The sequence below is a fragment of the Silurus meridionalis genome, chromosome 1 (genome assembly GCF_014805685.1).
Source record: "Silurus meridionalis isolate SWU-2019-XX chromosome 1, ASM1480568v1, whole genome shotgun sequence".
NCBI classification, from domain to species: Eukaryota; Metazoa; Chordata; class Actinopteri; order Siluriformes; family Siluridae; genus Silurus; species Silurus meridionalis.
Genome location: NC_060884.1, coordinates 18,458,493 through 18,478,665, shown reverse-complemented (window position 1 = coordinate 18,478,665; position 20,173 = coordinate 18,458,493). Strand labels below are relative to the sequence as shown.

The 20,173-nt window shown below is 40.5% G+C and overlaps 1 protein-coding gene across 2 annotated transcripts in view; it reads left to right on the top strand.

Moving 5' to 3' along the window:
• plxna1b (plexin A1b) overlaps positions 1-20,173 on the top strand; it is a 190,557-nt gene that overhangs the window by 128,604 nt on the left and 41,780 nt on the right. For both annotated transcript variants that reach the window (XM_046870381.1, XM_046870466.1), the window contains exon 10: positions 13,906-14,106. In XM_046870381.1, the coding sequence (XP_046726337.1) occupies positions 13,906-14,106 (201 nt within the window). The remainder of the gene's footprint in view (positions 1-13,905; positions 14,107-20,173) is intronic.

Genomic DNA, 20,173 nt, shown 5'->3' with positions numbered 1-20,173 from the left:
CACAGGGGTATTGTCATGCTGGAATATGTTTGTGTCTCCTAGTTGAAGTGAAGGAAAAATGTAATTGTACCTCATTCAAACAGTCTGTACAAATTTGTGCCTCCAACTTTGTGGTAACAGTTTGAGAAAGAACCTCATATGGATGGAAAGGTCAGGTGTCCCAAAACTTTTGTCTACATAGATACATGTGTCTTCAAGATGTGGTGTTAGTATAAAAGCTAAGTATTATCATGGATTTTTCTTTTTTTTATTATTGGTCTGTGGCTGAAAGCGTTATTATCCTCTAATAATCGTGCGCGCCTTCATCTCTGTCTTTTTGAATCCCGGTCGTGAAAAATAACCCTTGTTTTTGTCATTTCGACTAGTGATTGTGGTACGGAATTTGATATCAAGCTTAACCTTTTCCTGCATTTCGTTTGAGTAGACTCTCAGGCAGACGGTGAATGTGATTGCAGTAGTGAGAAGAGTTCACAAATAATTTAGTCATCGACAGCAAGTACAATGAGAGCAATTCTGACCGAAATGCACCCCATGCAAACACACGAGGTGCGAGAAGTGAGAACTGTTTTTCTTGTTGCACCAGCTTCACTATGAACTTTTTTGTCTTTTTTATTGCATTAACGCAGTATGCATTCGCACCAGTGATGCATTGTTGCACCTTGGAAAAGTATAAAGCAGCTCTACATGGTGTGCGCTGTTAGGGCGAGCGAGCAAAGGAAAGATGACGGAATGGGAAAAGAAAGTGTGCGTGGGTGTGCACAAAAAAATAGGGCGTTTTTCTTTCGCTTCCTCCAAGTGAAAGGTTCGTGTTGAATGTAATTGTTTGTGTGTGCATGTGCATGTGGGTGTTTGTGTGTGTGGAGGTGTGAATTCTTCTGTCCGTGAACTCCTCAGCCTGGTGTGTTTACTCTGGCATTAACCCAGGCGCTCACACCACTCCCTACAGGTACACTGCAGCTGTGTATTTGGGGGGGAAGTGGGGGGATGCCCCCTGTGGAGATGAGTGCTGTGTGTGTGTGTGTGTGTGTGTGTGTGTGTGTGTGTGTGTGTGTGTGTGTACGTGAGCGAGAGAGACAGAGTCTTATCTGAGAGAAGCAGAGCGTACACTGAAGGGGCCAGAGGGTGAGCAGGCAAGAAGAGGTATGGATGGAATATATCAGTCTCCTCACACTATGTGCATCTTCAAAGAGTTTTACTCCTCTCCACTCTTCCTCCTGTATCTCTGCTTCTCCTCCTTCTTTATCTCAACTCCCCTCTTCTTTTCACTCTCCTCCTCTGCGCTCCTGCTGCTAGATGAAACTAATTGCAGTCATTTCTAGCACTCAGGCCCCCACTCATTTAGTGCCATTATATCTGTGCCTCTTTTAACAATGGAGGATGCACTGATTTCCCCTTCGGATTCGTCTCGTTGTAGCAAATTAAGCAATAGATCGACTTCTATCATTCCCACTTTCTTTTTCTCCTGTTTGCTTCTCTTGCTCTCACTCTTGCATGTTTGCGCTCTCTTTCTCTCTCTCTCTTTCTCTCTCTCTCTCTCAGTGAGACCTCTCTCTCTCTCTCTCTCTCTCTGTCATTAATGGCGAAAATTTAGTTGGTTTAATTTGGGGAGGGGTGGACTTAAGGAAAAAGAACAGTGATAAGAAGGGAAAAAAAGGGGGCGAAAAACGAGAAGGAGCTGATTCGCCTGGTCGCCATGGAGACATCGTTCTTCGGCCTGTCTCAAGCAGTCTCGTGGGGAATCTCCCATAATTCAGAGGCTTTTTTGAGCGCCCAGAAATATGAAGGAGAAACGAGTCTCCCCATTTACTCTAATAGAGTCCAGATGTGGGGTGGTTTGTGTGTGTGTGCGTGCATGTGTGGGGAGGCAGAGAAAAAGAAAAGAAGGAGAAAGAGAGCGAATGCAAGTGTGAGAAGGAGGCGGGGGACTAGGCAAAATGTCATCTTGGCAATAACAAGAGGGAGATTACATTATAGGAGTGACGCCATTTATTTTTCCAAATGTTCGGGAAAACTTGGTGGACCGCACCAAGGTTGTGTGTGTGTGTGTCCTTGTGTGCACATGGGGAGGGCAGGAAGTGGAGGAGAGGCAGACGAGTGCAATGGTTGAGAAGCGGCTGTCCCAAGCCAGCTGGAGCGCGACCATTCTAACAAGCAAGAGAGATCAGCGGAGGAGCGAAGGAAAGAGAGAATGGGAAAGGGAGGCGTTAGGGAGGAAAGCCGCCACTCTCAGGCCAGTTGGAGCGCTGACGGACTGTGACGAGACTCTGCAAAGACAGCGGAGGAATGAGAGGAGAACTTTAAAGCCACTTTACCGAAAGTCATTGCTGCCGGTTTGATGATTCCTCTCCTGAAAGTACACAGCTATTCATTATTACTTCTTCGGTCCATTTCAATACAGAAAGCAAAAAAGGATGACCTCGCTATTCCTAGGAGGTTTTATTAGCGCAGTAAATTGCTGATGAACAACAGCAGCATATGCATCCACACACTTCACACAACATAATAATGTAAATATTACAAATAAATACATGAAATAAATGCCCATGAAGATTGCCCTAAAGATCCATGAAATTACTGAGCAACTGAAGAACTTTGAGGATGATTTGGACTGTAATTAATATTAACAGTCTCTTACAGTGGCTCAGGAGCACAGGTTGTATTTAACCGTCTATCACTGCACACCTTAACAATGATGGAACAGAATCTACATTTTGGGCCTCACAGAAGAGGATGGGTTCTCTTTTTAAGTCTAGTTCCTCTCAAGGTTTCTTCTTCATGCCATCTCAGCGAGTTTTTCCTCGCCACAGTTACCACTGGCTTCCTCATTAGGGACAAACTTGTACAGTTGTGTTCAAAATTATTCAACCCCCAATGCTGTAAATGGTTTTAGGGAATTTAGTGTACATTTGTAATTGTATTCAGAATGAAATCCTACAAGGACTTCTTAAAGAACCATATGCAACTAAAATGACATCAATTAGTTTTGTAATACAGTAGTAAATGTTTCTTTTGTGAATTCTTCATTGACATAATTATTCAACCCCTTAAAGACTACCACTCTGAAGAACAGAGGTTCAATGAAGTGTTTTCAATCAGGTATTGAAAACACCTGTGGATATCAGGGAGCAGCAATAAAGCCTAATAAGCACCAATTAGGCAGCTTTAAAATGACTGTGATACTCAGCTCCTTCTAGACATTTACTGGTGTGGTTACAAACATGGTGAGGTCAAGAGAATGGTCCAGGAAGACAAGAGAACAGGTGATTACTCTTCACAGGAAGGGCAATGGCTATAAGAAGATTGCAAAGATGTTAAACATACCAAGAGACACCATAGGAAGCATCATTCGCAAATTCAAGGCAAAGGGCACTGTTGAAACGCTACCTGGTCGTGGCAGAAAGAAGATGCTGACTTCGACTGCTGTGCGCTACCTGAAGCGTAGAGTGGAGAAAAGTCCCCGTGTCACTGCTGAGGAACTGAGAAAAGATTTGTCAGATGTGGGTACTGAAGTTTCTGCTCAGACAATACAGCGCACCCTGCGTAATGAAGGCCTCCATGCCAGAACTCCCAGGCGCACCCCCTTGCTGTCCCCAAAGAATAAGAAGAGTCGACTGCAGTATGCCAAAAGTCATGTGGACAAACCACAGAAGTTTTGGGATAGTGTTCTGTGGACTGATGAAACAAAATTAGAACTGTTTGGGCCCATGGATCAACGCTATGTTTGGAGGAGGAAGAACAAGGCCTATGAAGAAAAGAACACCTTGCCTACTGTGAAGCATGGCGGGGGGTCAATCATGCTTTGGGGCTGTTTTGCTTCTGCAGGTACTGGGAAGCTTCAGCGTGTGCAAGGTACCATGAATTCTCTTCAGTACCAGGAGATATTGGATGACAATGTGATGCAGTCCGTCACAAACCTGAGGCTTGGAAGACGTTGGACCTTTCAACAGGACAATGATCCCAAGCATACCTCCAAGTCCACTAGAGCATGGTTGCAGATTAAAGGCTGGAACATTTTGAAGTGGCCATCGCAGTCACCAGACTTAAATCCGATTGAGAACCTCTGGTGGGACTTAAAGAAAGCAGTTGCAGTGCAAGCCTAAGAATGTGACTGAACTGGAGGCTTTTGCCCATGATGAATGGGCGAAGATACCCGTAGATCGCTGCAAGACACTTGTGTCAAGCTATGCTTCACGTTTAAAAGCTGTTATAACTGTAAAAGGATGTTGTACTAAGTACTAAGATTGAATGTCACTTGGGGGTTGAATAAAACTGATAATGATGTGAGCTCAGAAAAGACATTTGTGGTTATTTCATTATAAATGTTATGTTATATTTGTCTGACCTACACGTGCCTCTTTGATTTAATTGTAAGCAGGATGACTGAATGATCATAATCAATGTCAAACCGACCAAAACAATCAATTTCAGTGGGGGTTGAATAATTTTGAACACAACTGTACATTCCTTTACAGCCGCTTAATCTCTGTAAAGTTGCTTCGTGACATTGTCTATTGTTCAAAGCGCTATACAAATAATACTGAAAAATGAATGGAATTGGACTGTGCAGAACAAAGCTGACAAGGAAGATGATCAGTATATTTTTAAGGACCTCCCAATTCGTGAAGGCCAGTTTTAATTACATGTTCATTTTGTTTTTTGTTCTTTGGATTTATTTCACCTACAGAGCTCTCCTTTTACCTCAGCAAGAAACCTTCCTTGAATTGAGGATGCTGTAGTGTCTAGGATTGAATGCTAGCTGGATTGGGTAGTGACTTGCAACATGTAGCTTCGAAAGCACAAATTTTCACTTCAAAGCCAGAAAAAAAAAAACTTCGGGCAGGAATTCCTTTGAGACAGGAGTGGGATTAAAAAAAGCAGTTTCTCACACCGCTGCATGTCATGAAGAAAAATAAGAAAGTGATAATATTCAGTTAAATCAAAAGAATATATATACTGCATATACACACACACACGTTTCCCAGTTTAGTCTGAAATTGTGCAGTTGACTGAGGAATTGCCTTTTTTCTATTTGGAAAAAGTTTTAGCCTGATTTGTCGACATCTCCACGCCCTCAACAGTACATGTTATAGTAATTATGCATTTGTGCTCATAATATCAAAATCTTTACTGCAAGGCCATTGGAAATCTTCAATTTTCCATGATCCTTTCTCCTCTACCAAGGGCTCCAGTTGTATGAGTGGTTGCTATCTTTTTTATGCACCAACAGCCATCCACCATTATAGTAGGTTGGTTTAACTTGTTGTATAAGCATACACACAGACATAATTCTAGACAGGATAAGTATACTCTACATCTATAATTTGTTATGCATCTGTATTATTGTTATGCCATTAAAATGATGATACTACAAGATACAACAATTTCTCCAGTAATTTTGTAGCAGGGCTGGAATCTTTAGTAGTCGCAAATTGGCGGAGGTTTGTAGTGATGTTATGATGTCCGTACACTACTTAATCATAACTTCATCAATAGTCAGTTTTAATACATTATTGAACAGCAGCATTCTGATGGAGTTCATTTTGTGATTACCAGTGATGTTCCAGTTAAGTCTCAGTTAAGTCCTTAAAAAAATTAAAAACCTAAAGAAGCTTGTGAAGAATGTGAAAGTGTGTGATTTGTGTTGTTTTTTTGAACCTTTTAAGCGGTTGTATTTAGCTCTCATCTTTTATTGACAATGCCTCAATCCGATCGAAACCTATGGATTGACCTAAAAGGAGACATACATGGGAGATCTCTTCGCAATTTCAAGGAACTTGATCTGTTTTGGATAAAATTCCAAAGTTTACATATGTGAAGTTAATAGACTTATAAGCTTTAATAAAGGCCAAAGTTGCTTTCACCATGTATTTGTTGTAAGAGGGAAAATTTTCCCAATTATTAAATAATTATTGTTTGATGGAAGATCACATTAAATATGTAAAAAGTCTGGCATTTAAGTCATGTTTGTATATTTATATATACACTACAAAAGTTTAAAGTGAGATTTTTTTTATTTTTATCTTACAGTAAAGACAGAGATGCGACTAAGTTTTAAAATAATTTTAAGTTTTGCGAGGCAGGCAAATGTAGCAGCGTATATGTGGTACGATACTTTGGGATGCGGCCAGGATTCACGCCTTGTGAGATGCCTTATTTTTGCTAGCGGTTCGACAGAGACGCACCTTTAGTTGTTGTCTCACTTCTTTTTATTTGTGGAGACGAACACTGAAACCGACTCCAACCTCGCGAACTGGCGCTCGTTCATGTGCACACGGTCACATACATACATACTACATATATACTAGTTTGTACAGTATAATTGTGTAAATTGCTCTGTTTTGCTAAATTATTTTCAGTTGTGTTCAATTATTAAGAAATATAGATAGATCTGTATATGTAATCATGCAGTCAGAAGTCTAATTCATCCTAATGGTGTTCAGTAGGGGTGAGATTGAAGCTTCATTGCAGGCCATTTAAGATCTTCCACCCTAACCCATGTAAATCATATATTCAAAGAGTTGGCTTCATGCACAGGGGTGGAAATTGCCGGAACAGGTTTCAGAACAGAACTAGGGTCTCCTAGTTGAAGTGAGGGAAATCCTTTACAGTTGTATGCCTTCACATTTGTGGTAACGTATTCCATTAAGCACTCAGTTTGATCTACTTTTGGTCTCCATCGGTAACTTAGTTGTCCAGTTGATGTCCTCTGCACCAACGTGTCTTTGCAGGATTGTGTGTGTGTGTGTGTGTGTGTGTGTGTGTGTGTGTGTGTGTGTGTGTGTGTGTGTGTGTGTGTTATAATGCATTGTTTTTTGCGCCAGTCTGGAAAGCTCTGTCGTACCCTGTGCTGGCGTGGGCGATTTCAGCCAGAGCTGTATTCAGGACCAGCATCGTGGAAGCATCTGTTTTATATCTGTATTTTTAGGCATGCCACTCATTTTGATCTCCTTCATATTCTATCGCGTGCGTCTTTCCTCATCTTGCACCACCACACTCTGATGAGAGACGCTCTCATCTGCCTACCTCTTCCCTGAAAATAGCCAGAGAGAGAGAGAGAGAGAGAGAGAGAGAGCTTAGAAGAGCGACTGCCAAACAGTGGAGTAAAGAGCTGTGGAGGAAGGAGAAAGTCATGATAAAGTGGGTGAATGTGCTGGATCACAGCGAGGCAAGATGGAGGACGAAAAGGATGAGATGTAGACAAAGTGTGTAGCTCAGCATACAGGTAACAACACAGAGGAAAGGTGTTCTCTTGACCTATTTATTTATGTTCTGGAGGGAGCATGTATCATCTGAATAACTGGTTACATCTCCTTGGGAAAAGGGTCCACTGTCTCTGCATTTCTCTTTATTTTCTTTTCTTTTTTTTTTCTTTTTTTTTTTTTTTAAATCAAGACTTTACACAATAATGTCTTGTATTCTCTTCTCTTTTCTCAGCTTTCTTGCTTTTTTTTTTTTTTTTTTTTTTTTTTTTTTACTCTGCATCCAGTAACCATGTGGTTGCTTGTCTTTCATGTTCCTTCTACGTTTTCCCTTTTCTCTCCACTTCCTCTTTTCATCCATTCTCTCTCTCTCTCTCTCTCTCTCTCTCTCTCGGATGCAGTATTCATTGCTAGGATGCATTAGGCAGCTGGAAGTGAAGGTCTAATCCACTTTGAATAATTAAACCAGAGTATGGGAGCCTGTCGCACTTCCTGTCAACGTAGAGAGAGAGAGAAAGGAGATGTGATGCTGCGGTTACTGAAGGACTTTGTCAGTGTAATTGCCTTGCGTCTCTTTGGCCCTTTCTTTCGTTCCCTCGGTCCCTCTCTCTCCACCCGTGTCTATCCTGCACTATTATTAGTCATGCTATCTCTCGTTTGCGTCCCTGCACTGGATCTGTTGTCTCGTGGTTGTAAGGTTCTCTTAAAGCGAGCAGAGTCGGGTCATCTCTCCTCCGGCTTGACCAGAGCATGTTTCACTTTAAATTATTAATTTGCTGACTGCATAATGAGGCTTTAACATTTAAATGATGTTATTAGATTAGCCGAGTCATCATAATGACTCAAGTCGGATCAGGGAGTAAAAAATGTCTGATTTGCATCATTAGGCTAATTCAGACGTATCCGTTTCAATCTTTGCTTAATCACATGAGACCTTTGGCTGTGCTTGTTGTAATAGGAAAACAGGCCGTATTGTTGGGAGAGGAGAAAAACTTGAATTTGTCATGCATTACTCACAGGCCCAAATACTCCAGTTTACTGTTTGAGCACTCAAATGGTTTCTGTGTAATGCGAAACATCTATTAAATTAAGGAGCGGCGGCGACAGGCAGTACTGCACATCAACACAAGCCGCTTTGCATATATTGTGGAAGTGCTGACTTTAGTCGAAGTTGTTTCATTCAGGAAAGTTTTCCCTTGATGACAGCGAGACGTTTAGACCAGAGTAACAGCTTGCAAAACAGGAATCCGTCGCAGTCATTACGGCTACCTGGGGAGGCATTTCTGCTGAATCTCGAGATATTTTACAGCCGTTCCCTTCGAATGTTTTAATACAGGGGCGAATGGCCCGGTTAAGTGTTGAGCTGACATTTCCATGTCGCACGTGTGAAATTTGGCCTGCTCGTCCATCCTTAGCGAGCACACAACAAGGGGCAATAGGAGATCAATTGTTGCAGATGATTCGACATGGCTGAAATGTCAGTAATGATTGATCAATGTCGTGTGTGTGTCGGGGCTGTTTTTTATTTTTTATTTTTTTAGTATTAATTCTTGGCGCCGACCAAAATGTCCTTACAAGGATAGACAATTTTGAAAGGTTACAAAAACCGTGGTCAGAATGCACACGTGCGCACAAGTCAGCAATGTTAAAAGTTATTGACTAGAACGTCCAGTATAGCGAGAAATGCCATTTATGAGTGAAAGAAAAAAAGTCCTTGCTTTGTGTACAGATCTTTTCTCACTAGTTTGCTTGTTTTGCAGTCAGACATTTGGTTACAATCTGGCAGCTCCTGCTAATGTCAGACAATCACTGCACCATTCAATAAAAGTGGCACCTTTTAAAGAAAAAAAAAAAAACAATCTGTCAGAATTTATGAATGAGTGCTGTCAGACAGCAGTGAGGCCAACAATTCAATATACACCGATTACCAAATGAAATAAACAAAATTTCATTTAAACGCAGAATGCATTGTGAATTGGCGGTGGGCCGACTGCTACAGATACGCGGCCCGCGTCTGCGGATGTGTTCTTTTTACGCAGTACCTTAATTCAGTTGCCTGTCAGTTTATTTCCATCTTACAGATGCTCTTCTTACACTTATTCGTTTCCTCAATTTTTTTCCATCCATCAAAGTAACTCTCGCTCTTGTTTTCTATTTCTTTCTCTTTCACACACGCTCAGAGCACCTTGTTGCCTAATGAGCTTGCCTAAGCCATTCCACCAAATAGAATATGCCAGAAATAACATGAAAAGGCAACATGAAAGAGAGTGGAGAGAGGAAAGAGGAAAGGGAAGGCGGATTTCTGTCTTTTATTTCTTTATTTCCACCTCAAATCCACACCTTTTCTCTTTCTTCCCTTTCAGTTTGATGCGTATCTGAGTCAGTGTGTCTGCGAGGGTATAAAGACACCCATCAAGCTTTGGGTCAAACATCCCATCGAGATTTGGGCCTCGATGGCACACCCACACCTGCATACTCTTAGTTTCTAAATATTCCATCCTGCACTTTGCCGGGTTGATTAGCCAGAATAAACAGATTGATTTCCTCAGCACAGGCTTAACCAGGGCCTAGTCCAAATTGCACTAAAGCCTTCTAGCTTTATCTCCTCCCCGGTTCCTCACTAGCGTTTGTGTTGGCTGCTCACAGTGGTCGTTTGCTGACCCACGTGCCTCTTTGATAGCTGGCAGACTTTGATTTGTGTTTTGCTGTTTCTTTTTTTTCCCCTCTCCTCCCTTGCCCACTCGCCCTTGGCCTTATCGGTGCACCACACGTCGACGCTGACGTTAATTATAGATTAATCTGCTCTTTTTTTGCGCCCACGCTGGCCAACCGACTCATTATAAATGCGTAGTGGGTCTTTTTTTTTTCCTGAGGAAAAAAACAAAAAAAAAAACCAGGCTTTGAAAACCATCATTTCTCTATATTTGCTTTTTTTATTTGTGAATTCACTTTTATTGATTTGTTTACTTGTCTGCTGTCTGCCAGCATTCAGTCACAAGCTCAGGGTATTTTTGGTGTCCCTGCTTTTTCTTTTTTTTTTTTGCCCACTCGATTGTTGTTGTAATTGCCTGATTTTGGCAGGAACTATTGTGCAGTCTGTGAAAGGGCTGATTGAAGGATAGGCAGGCTAGAGAGCCACAAACGCCTCCAGCTTATTTATTTATTTTTTTCCCTCCATGACTTTTTGACACTCTTATTAAACTCGTATAACGTCGAGAGCTAAAATGTTTGCTTGCCCTCCCCCTTTTCACATGCAAACCTTTTATAACAAGTCAGCATGGACACAAGTGCTGACCACCCAGTAATGTGGTTAACCTTGGACACTGTGTGTGGCAAATGCTTCCTGTTTCTACACTTGTGGAATCAGTTGGTTTGACCCCAAAACAACCTCGGTTTTGAACATGAAATGTGGTGCTGGATGAACAGCTCAGAGAGAGGGAAAGAAGAAGGAGAAAAGAAGACCTTGTGTGAGATTAAAGGCATGCTTCTAGTTTGAGGTTTGGTTGCAGGCCAGTCTTTAGAGCGTTCCTTTAATGGGAGCCGTGCCCTGTTTAGACACCTGTCAGATTTCACCAAGCATGTCTTCTTTTCTCAGTCCTGCCATCCCTCCTCTATCCACATCCTCTTGATCTTTCTCTTATTCCCTCATTCCTCAAAACCGTGCAGTCCGCTGAAATAGAACCGTGGCCCTGTTTATGCACTGATCAGACTTTACAAGTGTGTTTATAGTAGAATTTTTGCATAAATTCCCACACATTACATGCAAAGGGCAGAAAGCTGAGAATAATGCAGTGCTGCGTTTCTAAGAAGCGATGAATGAAAAGGTCCTACTTTCTTTTGCTCTCGAGTTGTTCATTGCAAATTAGAGCAGGCAGTGGTTCAGACCATTACACTCGTTTTAATTTTCTCTATTTGCTCTGTATAATCCCCTGTCTGCCATTACACACAGCGTAAGCTGCGTAAGCCAATCAGCAAACACACAGATGACTGGCTAAGCCAATGAGCAAACACGCAGATGACAGTAAGCCAATCAACAAACATTCAGATGTTTAATAGTTGGAGGGGAAACTGTTGCTCTTTCATACCACTGCTTTACGAGAGCGAATTAGCTAGACGGGTGTACATTGTGTGTGTGTGTGACTGTGTTTTATGTGTTGTATGGGAGCTGCAATGCATTACAGCAGGACTTTTTTTCATTTTGTTGGGAGATTAGCCAAGTTTCCAGCTCCTTCCTTGCTTTATTAGCATTCTTAGAAAGTACTTGTTTACTGACTGACACATACACACGCCGTGTTGAGCACATTATGGAAGCTTACCCACCCACTCGTTATAACCCGGTTCTTGCACATCCACACATGCAGAAAGGCCGACCTTTAGCAGAAGAGCTGTAGTGACATCACTGAAAAAAGCTGCAATGACATCAGCTGCCCTTTTTTCCCCTCGCTTTATTTTCATTGCTCTCTTGTTTAAGCGCGCACGTCTTTCCTGACATATGGCTCCAATCTGAATGTTTAAACAATGAATGATGAGCTTGCTTATGAAAATAAGGATGGCGGGAAATTTCAAACATCATCGTCTGAAAAGTTTTCTGTACATGCATGATTGTTAAAGCTGTGTTTTATGATGTGTACACCCTAGGGATGGTAAGATTCACCGATTTGTATCAGTGCATCGGCATTAAAATTAACGATGTGATGCATCAATTTAAAAAAGTGTGCACCGGATACAAGTTGGCATTTGCATCGGTAACAAAATTTAAATAGGGCAGTTAATTAAAATATTTACTATATAATGAGTTAACACTTGATTAATCGCACATTATCTGTTCTAAATGTACCTTAAATTAATACATTATGTTTTTAATTCTCTATTCAATAGGGCCACGGACAACTATGGATGTTTTGTGCAAATATTTTTATTATCAATGAAACCAGACTCAACATAGAGCATGAAGACAAAATATTCTTGTAAATATTTTCAAGTAATGATGGTGTTATAAATTACGTAAATCATCAGAACACCAAACGGAGCTTTTGCTATGTTTCCACACGGACAGTTTTAATTGCTGGATTTGTGCATCATGGCGGATTTTGGTGCTCGATTTGAGACTTGTCAACTCCTTAAAACAAATGTTTAGTGTGATTACATCCGAGTAAAGAAAGGACATCGTAAATAAATGTGTGTTGCTCCGAAGGTTTAAATTTTGCCACTTTTATATTTATTTATATTTTTAATAAAAATGGTCAAACAGAAATGCACGCTGCCTTAATCACGCGTTAATAAAATGAGTGGCGTTAAAATTAATTTGCATTAACTCGTTATTAATGCCTTAATTTCGACACTCCTAATTTGTACATAATTATTTGTCGATGTGCTATAGTAAAATGAAATAATAATTTGTGATCAATATTGTAAATGTAGATTGATTTCTCTTCGCTAAAGTGTTTCTCAAGCGCGTTCTCTCAGCACCACTGCTGCTACGTGATTATGACGTATCTTAACACTACGGAGATCGAGGCGTGTCCTGAGAGTCACATAGAATAGAATACAGATTAACATGGCAGAGGTAGAGCTGCATCTTCCTGGAGACAGAACAGGAAAAGAACTTCTGGTTTTATTGAGTCTTTTTTCTTTTTCGTTGCGCTACGAAGGCCTGTTTGTAAAAGGGCCATGCGTTAGAAGTCTGGGGGCACTTAAGTAAATTTATGATTTGCTGTCTGTCTGAACCAGAGAAATAAAACTGATCTATATGTACCATGTTGAATAGCCTACCATTATATTTTTGCCATTGCATTGAATGGCATTGTGTTGAATAAAATAGAAATCGGATCATATCTTTAATGTATCGTATCGTTGCCTATGCTTAGTGATGCAAATAGCATCAGCATCAGTAATGGAGCTGCACATCCCTTATGCATCTTGTACAGATGTGAACACAGTAGTCCAAGACAGATTTCATGTTTGTATATATATTTTTATTAATTTGTTTTATTCAAGTTTTTATTAAGAATGCTTGTTTAAATCTGATGGTGTCCGAATCAAAGCTAAGGCACAGTCTGGCCTTCAGTCAAATATATTTTTCCACTAGGTGGATTAATTAATTTCCAAAGATGATGGGCAATCAATTTACAATCAGGTAAAAAAATGTTTGCTTCAAGGCCAGCATCAACTCTCCCACAACACTAGTTGCTTCACAGTTATAAAATATTGAGAGAATATAATTCAGTTCAGCAACTTCCTTTTTGTCAAGGATACAATTATTGTTCTACAGTAGGAAAGGGGTAGTGATCATATACACATTAATTCTCCCAGTCTCTTTCAATGCACCATAGTAGCTATCTAGCACAACATAGGTTATATTTTACCCATTCAATGTCCAGGCATGTAAAATATAAACACTTTTAAAGCTTATTTAAAGGTAAAGTACTAATGACCTCATTTTCAGTGCAACACTGCTCCTGTTTCCAATTTTCTGGCCCTTAAAGCCACTCAGCATTAACACATTTGTATAAAACACAACTCTCAGGCAGTGCAAAAGTAAAGCAGAGTTGGCTGAGAGGAAACAGAGCACCATGTCTATGTTTCACTGCAGTTCAACTCGGTCTTGCAGTCGATCGCTCAAAATTACTAACTGCACCTTTAAATTTCAAGCAATTCAATAGCCGCTGTGTACCATTAATCAAAGCGTTCTTGTCTTTCTGCTCAGGATTGTCCTCAGATCCTGCCCTCGACTCAGATCTACATCCCGGTGGGAGTGACGAAGCCCATCACTCTAGCTGCCCGGAACCTTCCTCAACCGCAGTCAGGCCAGAGGAACTACGAGTGTATCTTCCACATCCAGGGAGAGACCCTCAGTGTCACGGCCCTGCGCTTCAACAGCTCCAGCATCCAGTGCCAGAAAACCATTGTGAGTACACGTGCGCACACACCCGCACAGCCTGACTTATGACACATCATCCATCTTACTCTGGACTGGAGGGAGGCGATGACGTTTTGTTCTAACATACAATGTGTTCCTCTTCTTCCTTCACATTTTCAGGCTCAGTAGAGCGCAGCCACACACAGGCACACACCGAGCATCAACAAATCTCTCCTTCTGCATTATGTACCGAACACTGTGGTGTTTCTTTTGTGTATGTGTGTAGGCTCAGAAAGTGGAGGATCATTGCACATTAAGAGTAAACAGAATGTTAATCCACTAAAGTTAATACCCGGAATTTTTCTTTCTTTCTTTAATGTGAGTGGAAAAGAGAGACACAAGACACACACAATTTTATATTTATATATATATATATATATATATATATATATATATATATATATATATATATATATATACACACACACACACACACACACACACACACACACACACACACACACACACACACACACTGGCAATCAAAATTAGAGAACAATTTATAAACAATTGAACAATTCTGAAATAATGTCATCTTCACTGCTCAACAGTTGAAGTAGTTTTTGTCCTGTCTATACCATGCTACCAGAACATCTTTTCCACAAAATAACTAAGGCATTTAAAAAAAACATTATTTTGCAGAAAACACACTGATCAAAATTAGAGCACAACAATGACTGTAGCATGGAAAAAGATTACAACTAAATTTTCTGAAGGTTACAACAGTCATCAATTAGTAGGAAGTGTACAGGCCTCTGCTCTGAATGACTTCAGCACATCTGCGGCCACAGGACAGCACTAGTCTCTCACACTGCTCTGGTGTGATTTTGGTCCACTCTTCTTCCAGTCTCCTCCACAGTTCGGTGACTGTAGTGGGTTTCTTGGCCAAGGATTTTTCAGAGGTTCTCTATTGGGTTGAGATCAGGACTCTGGGCAGGCCATGTCATTATTTCAATGTTTTCAGTTTCAAGGAACTGCTTTACCCGTTTTTTTGTGTGACATGGAGCGTTGTCCTGCATGAACACTGTGGGCTGATTGGGTAATGAACGCAGGGAAGGAACCATATGTTGTTGAAGAAGGTTCTGATAAACATTTTGCATTTACTCTGCCATGTAGCTGTATAAGAGGCCCAACTCCTGCTGCAGAAAACATGCCCCAAACCATGACACTTCCTCCTCCACTTTTCACTGATTTCTTTACACACTTTGGGTTCAGTCTTTCTCCAGTTTGTCGCCAAACATAATGTTTCCCATCGGACCCGAATAAATTAAACTTGTTTTCATCACTGAAGTGAACTTTGGACCAGTTCTCCTCTGTCCACACAACATGCTCCTCAGCAAAGCTTAGTCTAGCCTTTTGATTCTTTCTGCTAATGAGAGGTTTGGTCACTGCAGAGTGGGCTTTCAGTCCAAATGCTCTTAAACGTCGAGACACTGTATGATGAGACAGATCCTTACCCTGTTCAGCGCTGAACTGGTGAGCAATTCCAGCTGCAGTGTGGAAACAATTGCCCATTGAGATCCTCCGCAGTATCCTGTCCTCTCTTGTATTTGTCTTCCGTGGACGACCAGCCTTCTTGGCGGATTTGAATGAGTTTGTGGTGTTGTAAAGATTCAATATTCTTGAAATCACAGATTTGGAACGACCAACTTGTCTTGCTATGGCTGATAGGGTCATCCCTTTGGCCTTCATCTGGACAACCTGCTGCCGGAGGCTTTCAGTCACTTTAGAACGGCCCACCATCTTGCAGAGTCCAGTTAAATAGGGGTTGACAGATAATCAAGGAAATTAGCACCAGGTACCAGATTAACACCAATAACTGGGAAGTATCTGAAAGTGTTCTCTAATTTTGATTAGTGTGTTTTCTGCAAAATAATGTTTTTTTTTAAATACCTTAGTTATTTTGTGGAAAAGGTGTGTGTGTGTGTGTGTGTGTGTGTGTGTGTGTGTGTATATATATATATATATATATATATATATATATATATATATATATATATATATATATATATATATATATATATATACGCAGTGGTGTCCAGAGCAGCGGAGATGTGTTCTATGGAATCACTCTTCACTGTCTGGCAATCCGATGACCAAGACTGGGTTTGGCATTGCCAGGAGAACGCTACTTGTCTGACTGCACTGTGCAAAGTGTAAAGTTTGGTGAAGAGGGGAATATGATGTGGGGTTGTTTTTCAGGAGTTGGGCTCGGCCCCTTAGTTCCAGTGAAAGGAACTCCAAATGCTTTAGCAAACCAAGTCAATTTGGACAATTTTATTTTCCCAACTTTGTGGGAACAGTTTGGGGACGGCCCGTTCCTGTTCCAACATGACTATGCACAAGGCAAGGTCCATAAAGACATGAGTAGGTGAGTTTGGTGTGAAAGAACCTGACTGACCTGCACAGAGTCCTGACCTTAAACCGATAGAACACCTTTGGGATGAATTAGAGTGGGGACCCAATTCCCATTAACACATACTTAAAGCTTGTGGAAAGCCTTTCCAGAAGATTTAAAGCTGTTGTAGCTGCAAAAGGTGGGCCAACTTCATATGAAACCCTATGGATTAAGAATCGGATGTTACTCAAATGTATTTGCATGTGAAGGCAGACGAGTGAATACTTTTGCCAATATAGTGTGTGTAAGTATAATGGATGTATGTGTATATATATATATATATATATATATATATATATATATATATATGTGTGTGTGTGTATACATATACATACATGTATATCTGTGTGTGTGTGTGTGTATGTATGTATGTATGTATGTGTGTATATATATATATATATATATATATATATATATATATATATATATATATATATATATATATATAATTTTTTTTTTGTGGAAACTCCTATGCACATCCTGACTATTTCATTCCAGCTTCATAACTCCAACAAGCCTGCAGTGAGGTCTCAAGGGTGAAATCTAAGACAAGAAAACCCGAGTGCAGCATTTAGACACCCACATGCACGTAGTTTTATTTAGAACACATATTTAGTTGTGTGCATGGTTTTTTTTTTTTTTAAGGATCACAGATGCTATGGGAATAGTGTTGTTGTCCCAACAATCTTAAACAACGATCTGTGCTTAATCCTTGAAATGTAGAATAGGTTCATAATGAAAAGAAATTGTGTGTGTGTGTGAGAGAGTGTGTGTGAGAGAGACATTTTACTGGATGTGAACTTGTGCACACTTTCATTTCCTCTTTGCTTTTTTTCCACTCATGGCATCTGCCTTATGTCTGGATGTCTATTCAAAGACCCTTTAGTCCAGTTATCAGGGTTTGGTGTGCAGGGAGCAGCAAGGGTTCATGGGAAAGCTATGCCTGATTGGACTACACTCTGCTGAAGGGGTCCAGCTGGGATTCAGCACGTCTACTCTTTATGGTCCATGTACTTATATAGTGGTTTTTTTCTTTTCTTTTCTTTTTTTTTTTTTTGCTTGCTTAGACATAAGGAGGGATATGAAATTTTCCCCCTGCTATCATGCCCAAGATAAAGGAGTGCACTCCCTCTTTTCTACCAGTCTGACACCGGACACTATGGCTGAAATGGGCTGGGAGAAGGATGGTGGAGATGGAGGAATAAAGGAATTCTGCTGATAGTGGGCAGCAGGTGTGTGTCTGTGTGCCTGTGTGCATGATGGGGAGAAGCAGAGGTCCCTGATGAGAGCCAATTAGAAGAGACACAGATAAAATGATGATGAATTACAGTTTGGAAAAGGAGAAGGGTTCTGGCAGTGAATGAGGAGGGAGGGAGAGAGAGAGAGAGAGAGAGAGAGAGAGAGAGAGAGTGTTGAAGTAGGGATGGCGGTGAGAGCAGCAGAGTGTTGGCTGAGAGGAGCTCATGAATGACTGCAACCAAAACCAGAGGAAAGGATGGAGGATCTTTAGCTGGAAAAGGAGGCGATGCAGAAGTACAGTGTAATGAAAGCAGTTGTGGCTGCACCTGACATCTGTTTATCGATAGCGGAAGAGTGCAGGGAGTACAGGAAAGGGGGGGTGCATGGGGTGATGCGTGAACATCTTAAACAGTCTCCCCCCCGTCACACATACAGTGTTTTGTGATTAGAGTAAGAGTAAAGGGAGATTCAGTACAATTCCATGATTTCTACTTGACAAGATCACGCATACAGATGCTCATTTTTCTACATCAGGAGCTCACTGTCAGGGTCTGGAGAGTCCAATTAAACAGTCATGCAATTATTACTCTGCTATACACCATTGAAGGTAATTTTGAAAATTATTTATGTAATTACAGTAGATCATTGGATATCCATTATGCTTACACACAGACAAGAATAATCAGCTACTTAGATGCTGCTATATTAAACAGCTAAAAAACCAATATGATGGGAGGTCGAAAGGTCTTACATCAGCACTCATTCTGCACTCAAAGTGTGTAACCAGAGGGCTAGGTTTATTAAAAGTTAAAGCTCAGTTCAGAAGATGTGGTCTAAAGCAGTGGTCCCCAACCCCCGGGCTGGCCTGCAGGTCAATTGTTGGCGGGCCGCACAGAAAGAATACGTAACTTACATTATTTCCGTTTTATTTATGATCTGATTCTGAACGATTTTTTATTTTGAAAAATTACCGGATTCTCTCTGCCACATCTGTCTATGACTCACTCTTGATGCATGTCATGATGCCTCGGTCACACGTCTTACCTCAATCCACTACCTTCTTAAAGGGGCTGCTCCGGCCGCTAACACATAATACATTACTGCTAAACTGAAACCCCCAGCTAGCAAAATAAACAAAAAAACAACACAGTGGATTCACGTTTATTATTATATTTAGAAAATACCTGTTTTTATACTAGTCGTATCATTTTATTTTGTTGCATTTATCCCCCACACCTGAAAGGCCGGTCCGTGAAAATATTGTCTGACATTTAACCGGTCCGTGGTGCAAAAAAGGTTTAGACCACCGGTCTAAAGCATCTGTGTCATCTGTTACATCCATCATTACACACATGAGATCTTTGCCATTGGGTTTGGTTGTTTACCTCAGTTCACCTGCTGCATATAATCTAATATATAATGCCGTATACCACACAATGCTTATTAATAATAGATATTAATGCTTTTTGGAAGTTAGAAACTTTGAACATATCCTGATGTTCAGATTGTGGGCATACACAGCAAAATTCCTAAAACAGGGTAACGTCTAAATAAATAAACTTTTGTGCCTTAAAACATCTTAAATTCTTACATTTAAATAATTTTCAACAGGTCTTAATTTACAAATGTCAATGTAACACTAGCGCTAATGCTCATTAAAATGCTCTCGCAGCACTTAAAATGGGATTTTTCTAGGTTTTTTTTCTTTAAATTGTAGCTCTTTCTTGCGCTAGTCCAAAGATAATTTGCTTTATTACGACTACAAATGAGACCAACATGCAACAGCCAATCAACTTTTTGTTACTGGTGCGAATCGCTCTCGGATTGTACCAGAGACGTAAATCCGTATTTTATTTTCCAGCCTTGGGGAAGTTTATCGATACTTGGCTTTAAAAAAAATTATTTAGGACTTGGCTTAGGCCAGTTAATAACATATTTGTGTTTTTGATGTTGTGATGTAGGTCTTAAATTTAATTCTTAATGGTCTTAAAAAGGTCTTAACAGTTTTAAATTTGACTTGGTGAAAGCTGCAGAAACCCTGTATTACCTAACATTGTAGTTTGAAAATAACTAGAAAAAGATATCTACTATATATTTGCTTTGAATAGACCCTGCACACTGCTACTGTCTGTATAAAGGCCATTTTGATTAGCATGACTGAGTGTTGGATGCTACACCACTGCGCTCTGATGTATAAAAATAGATTCAAGAAAAGCTCCAAACTGAATGAAGGACTAATGAAATTTTAATACCGATGATAACGACAGGCTCCTCGTCGACCCCGTGTGCATCTCAGCTGACCCCACGCTCTAGCACCCTTGCAATAGGCTGCTTTAGCGTGTGAAAAGTGGCAGTGTTGCGATGTTGTGAAGACGCGCACCCACTAATTTCCACCCTCATGAAGATTTATTGTAATTA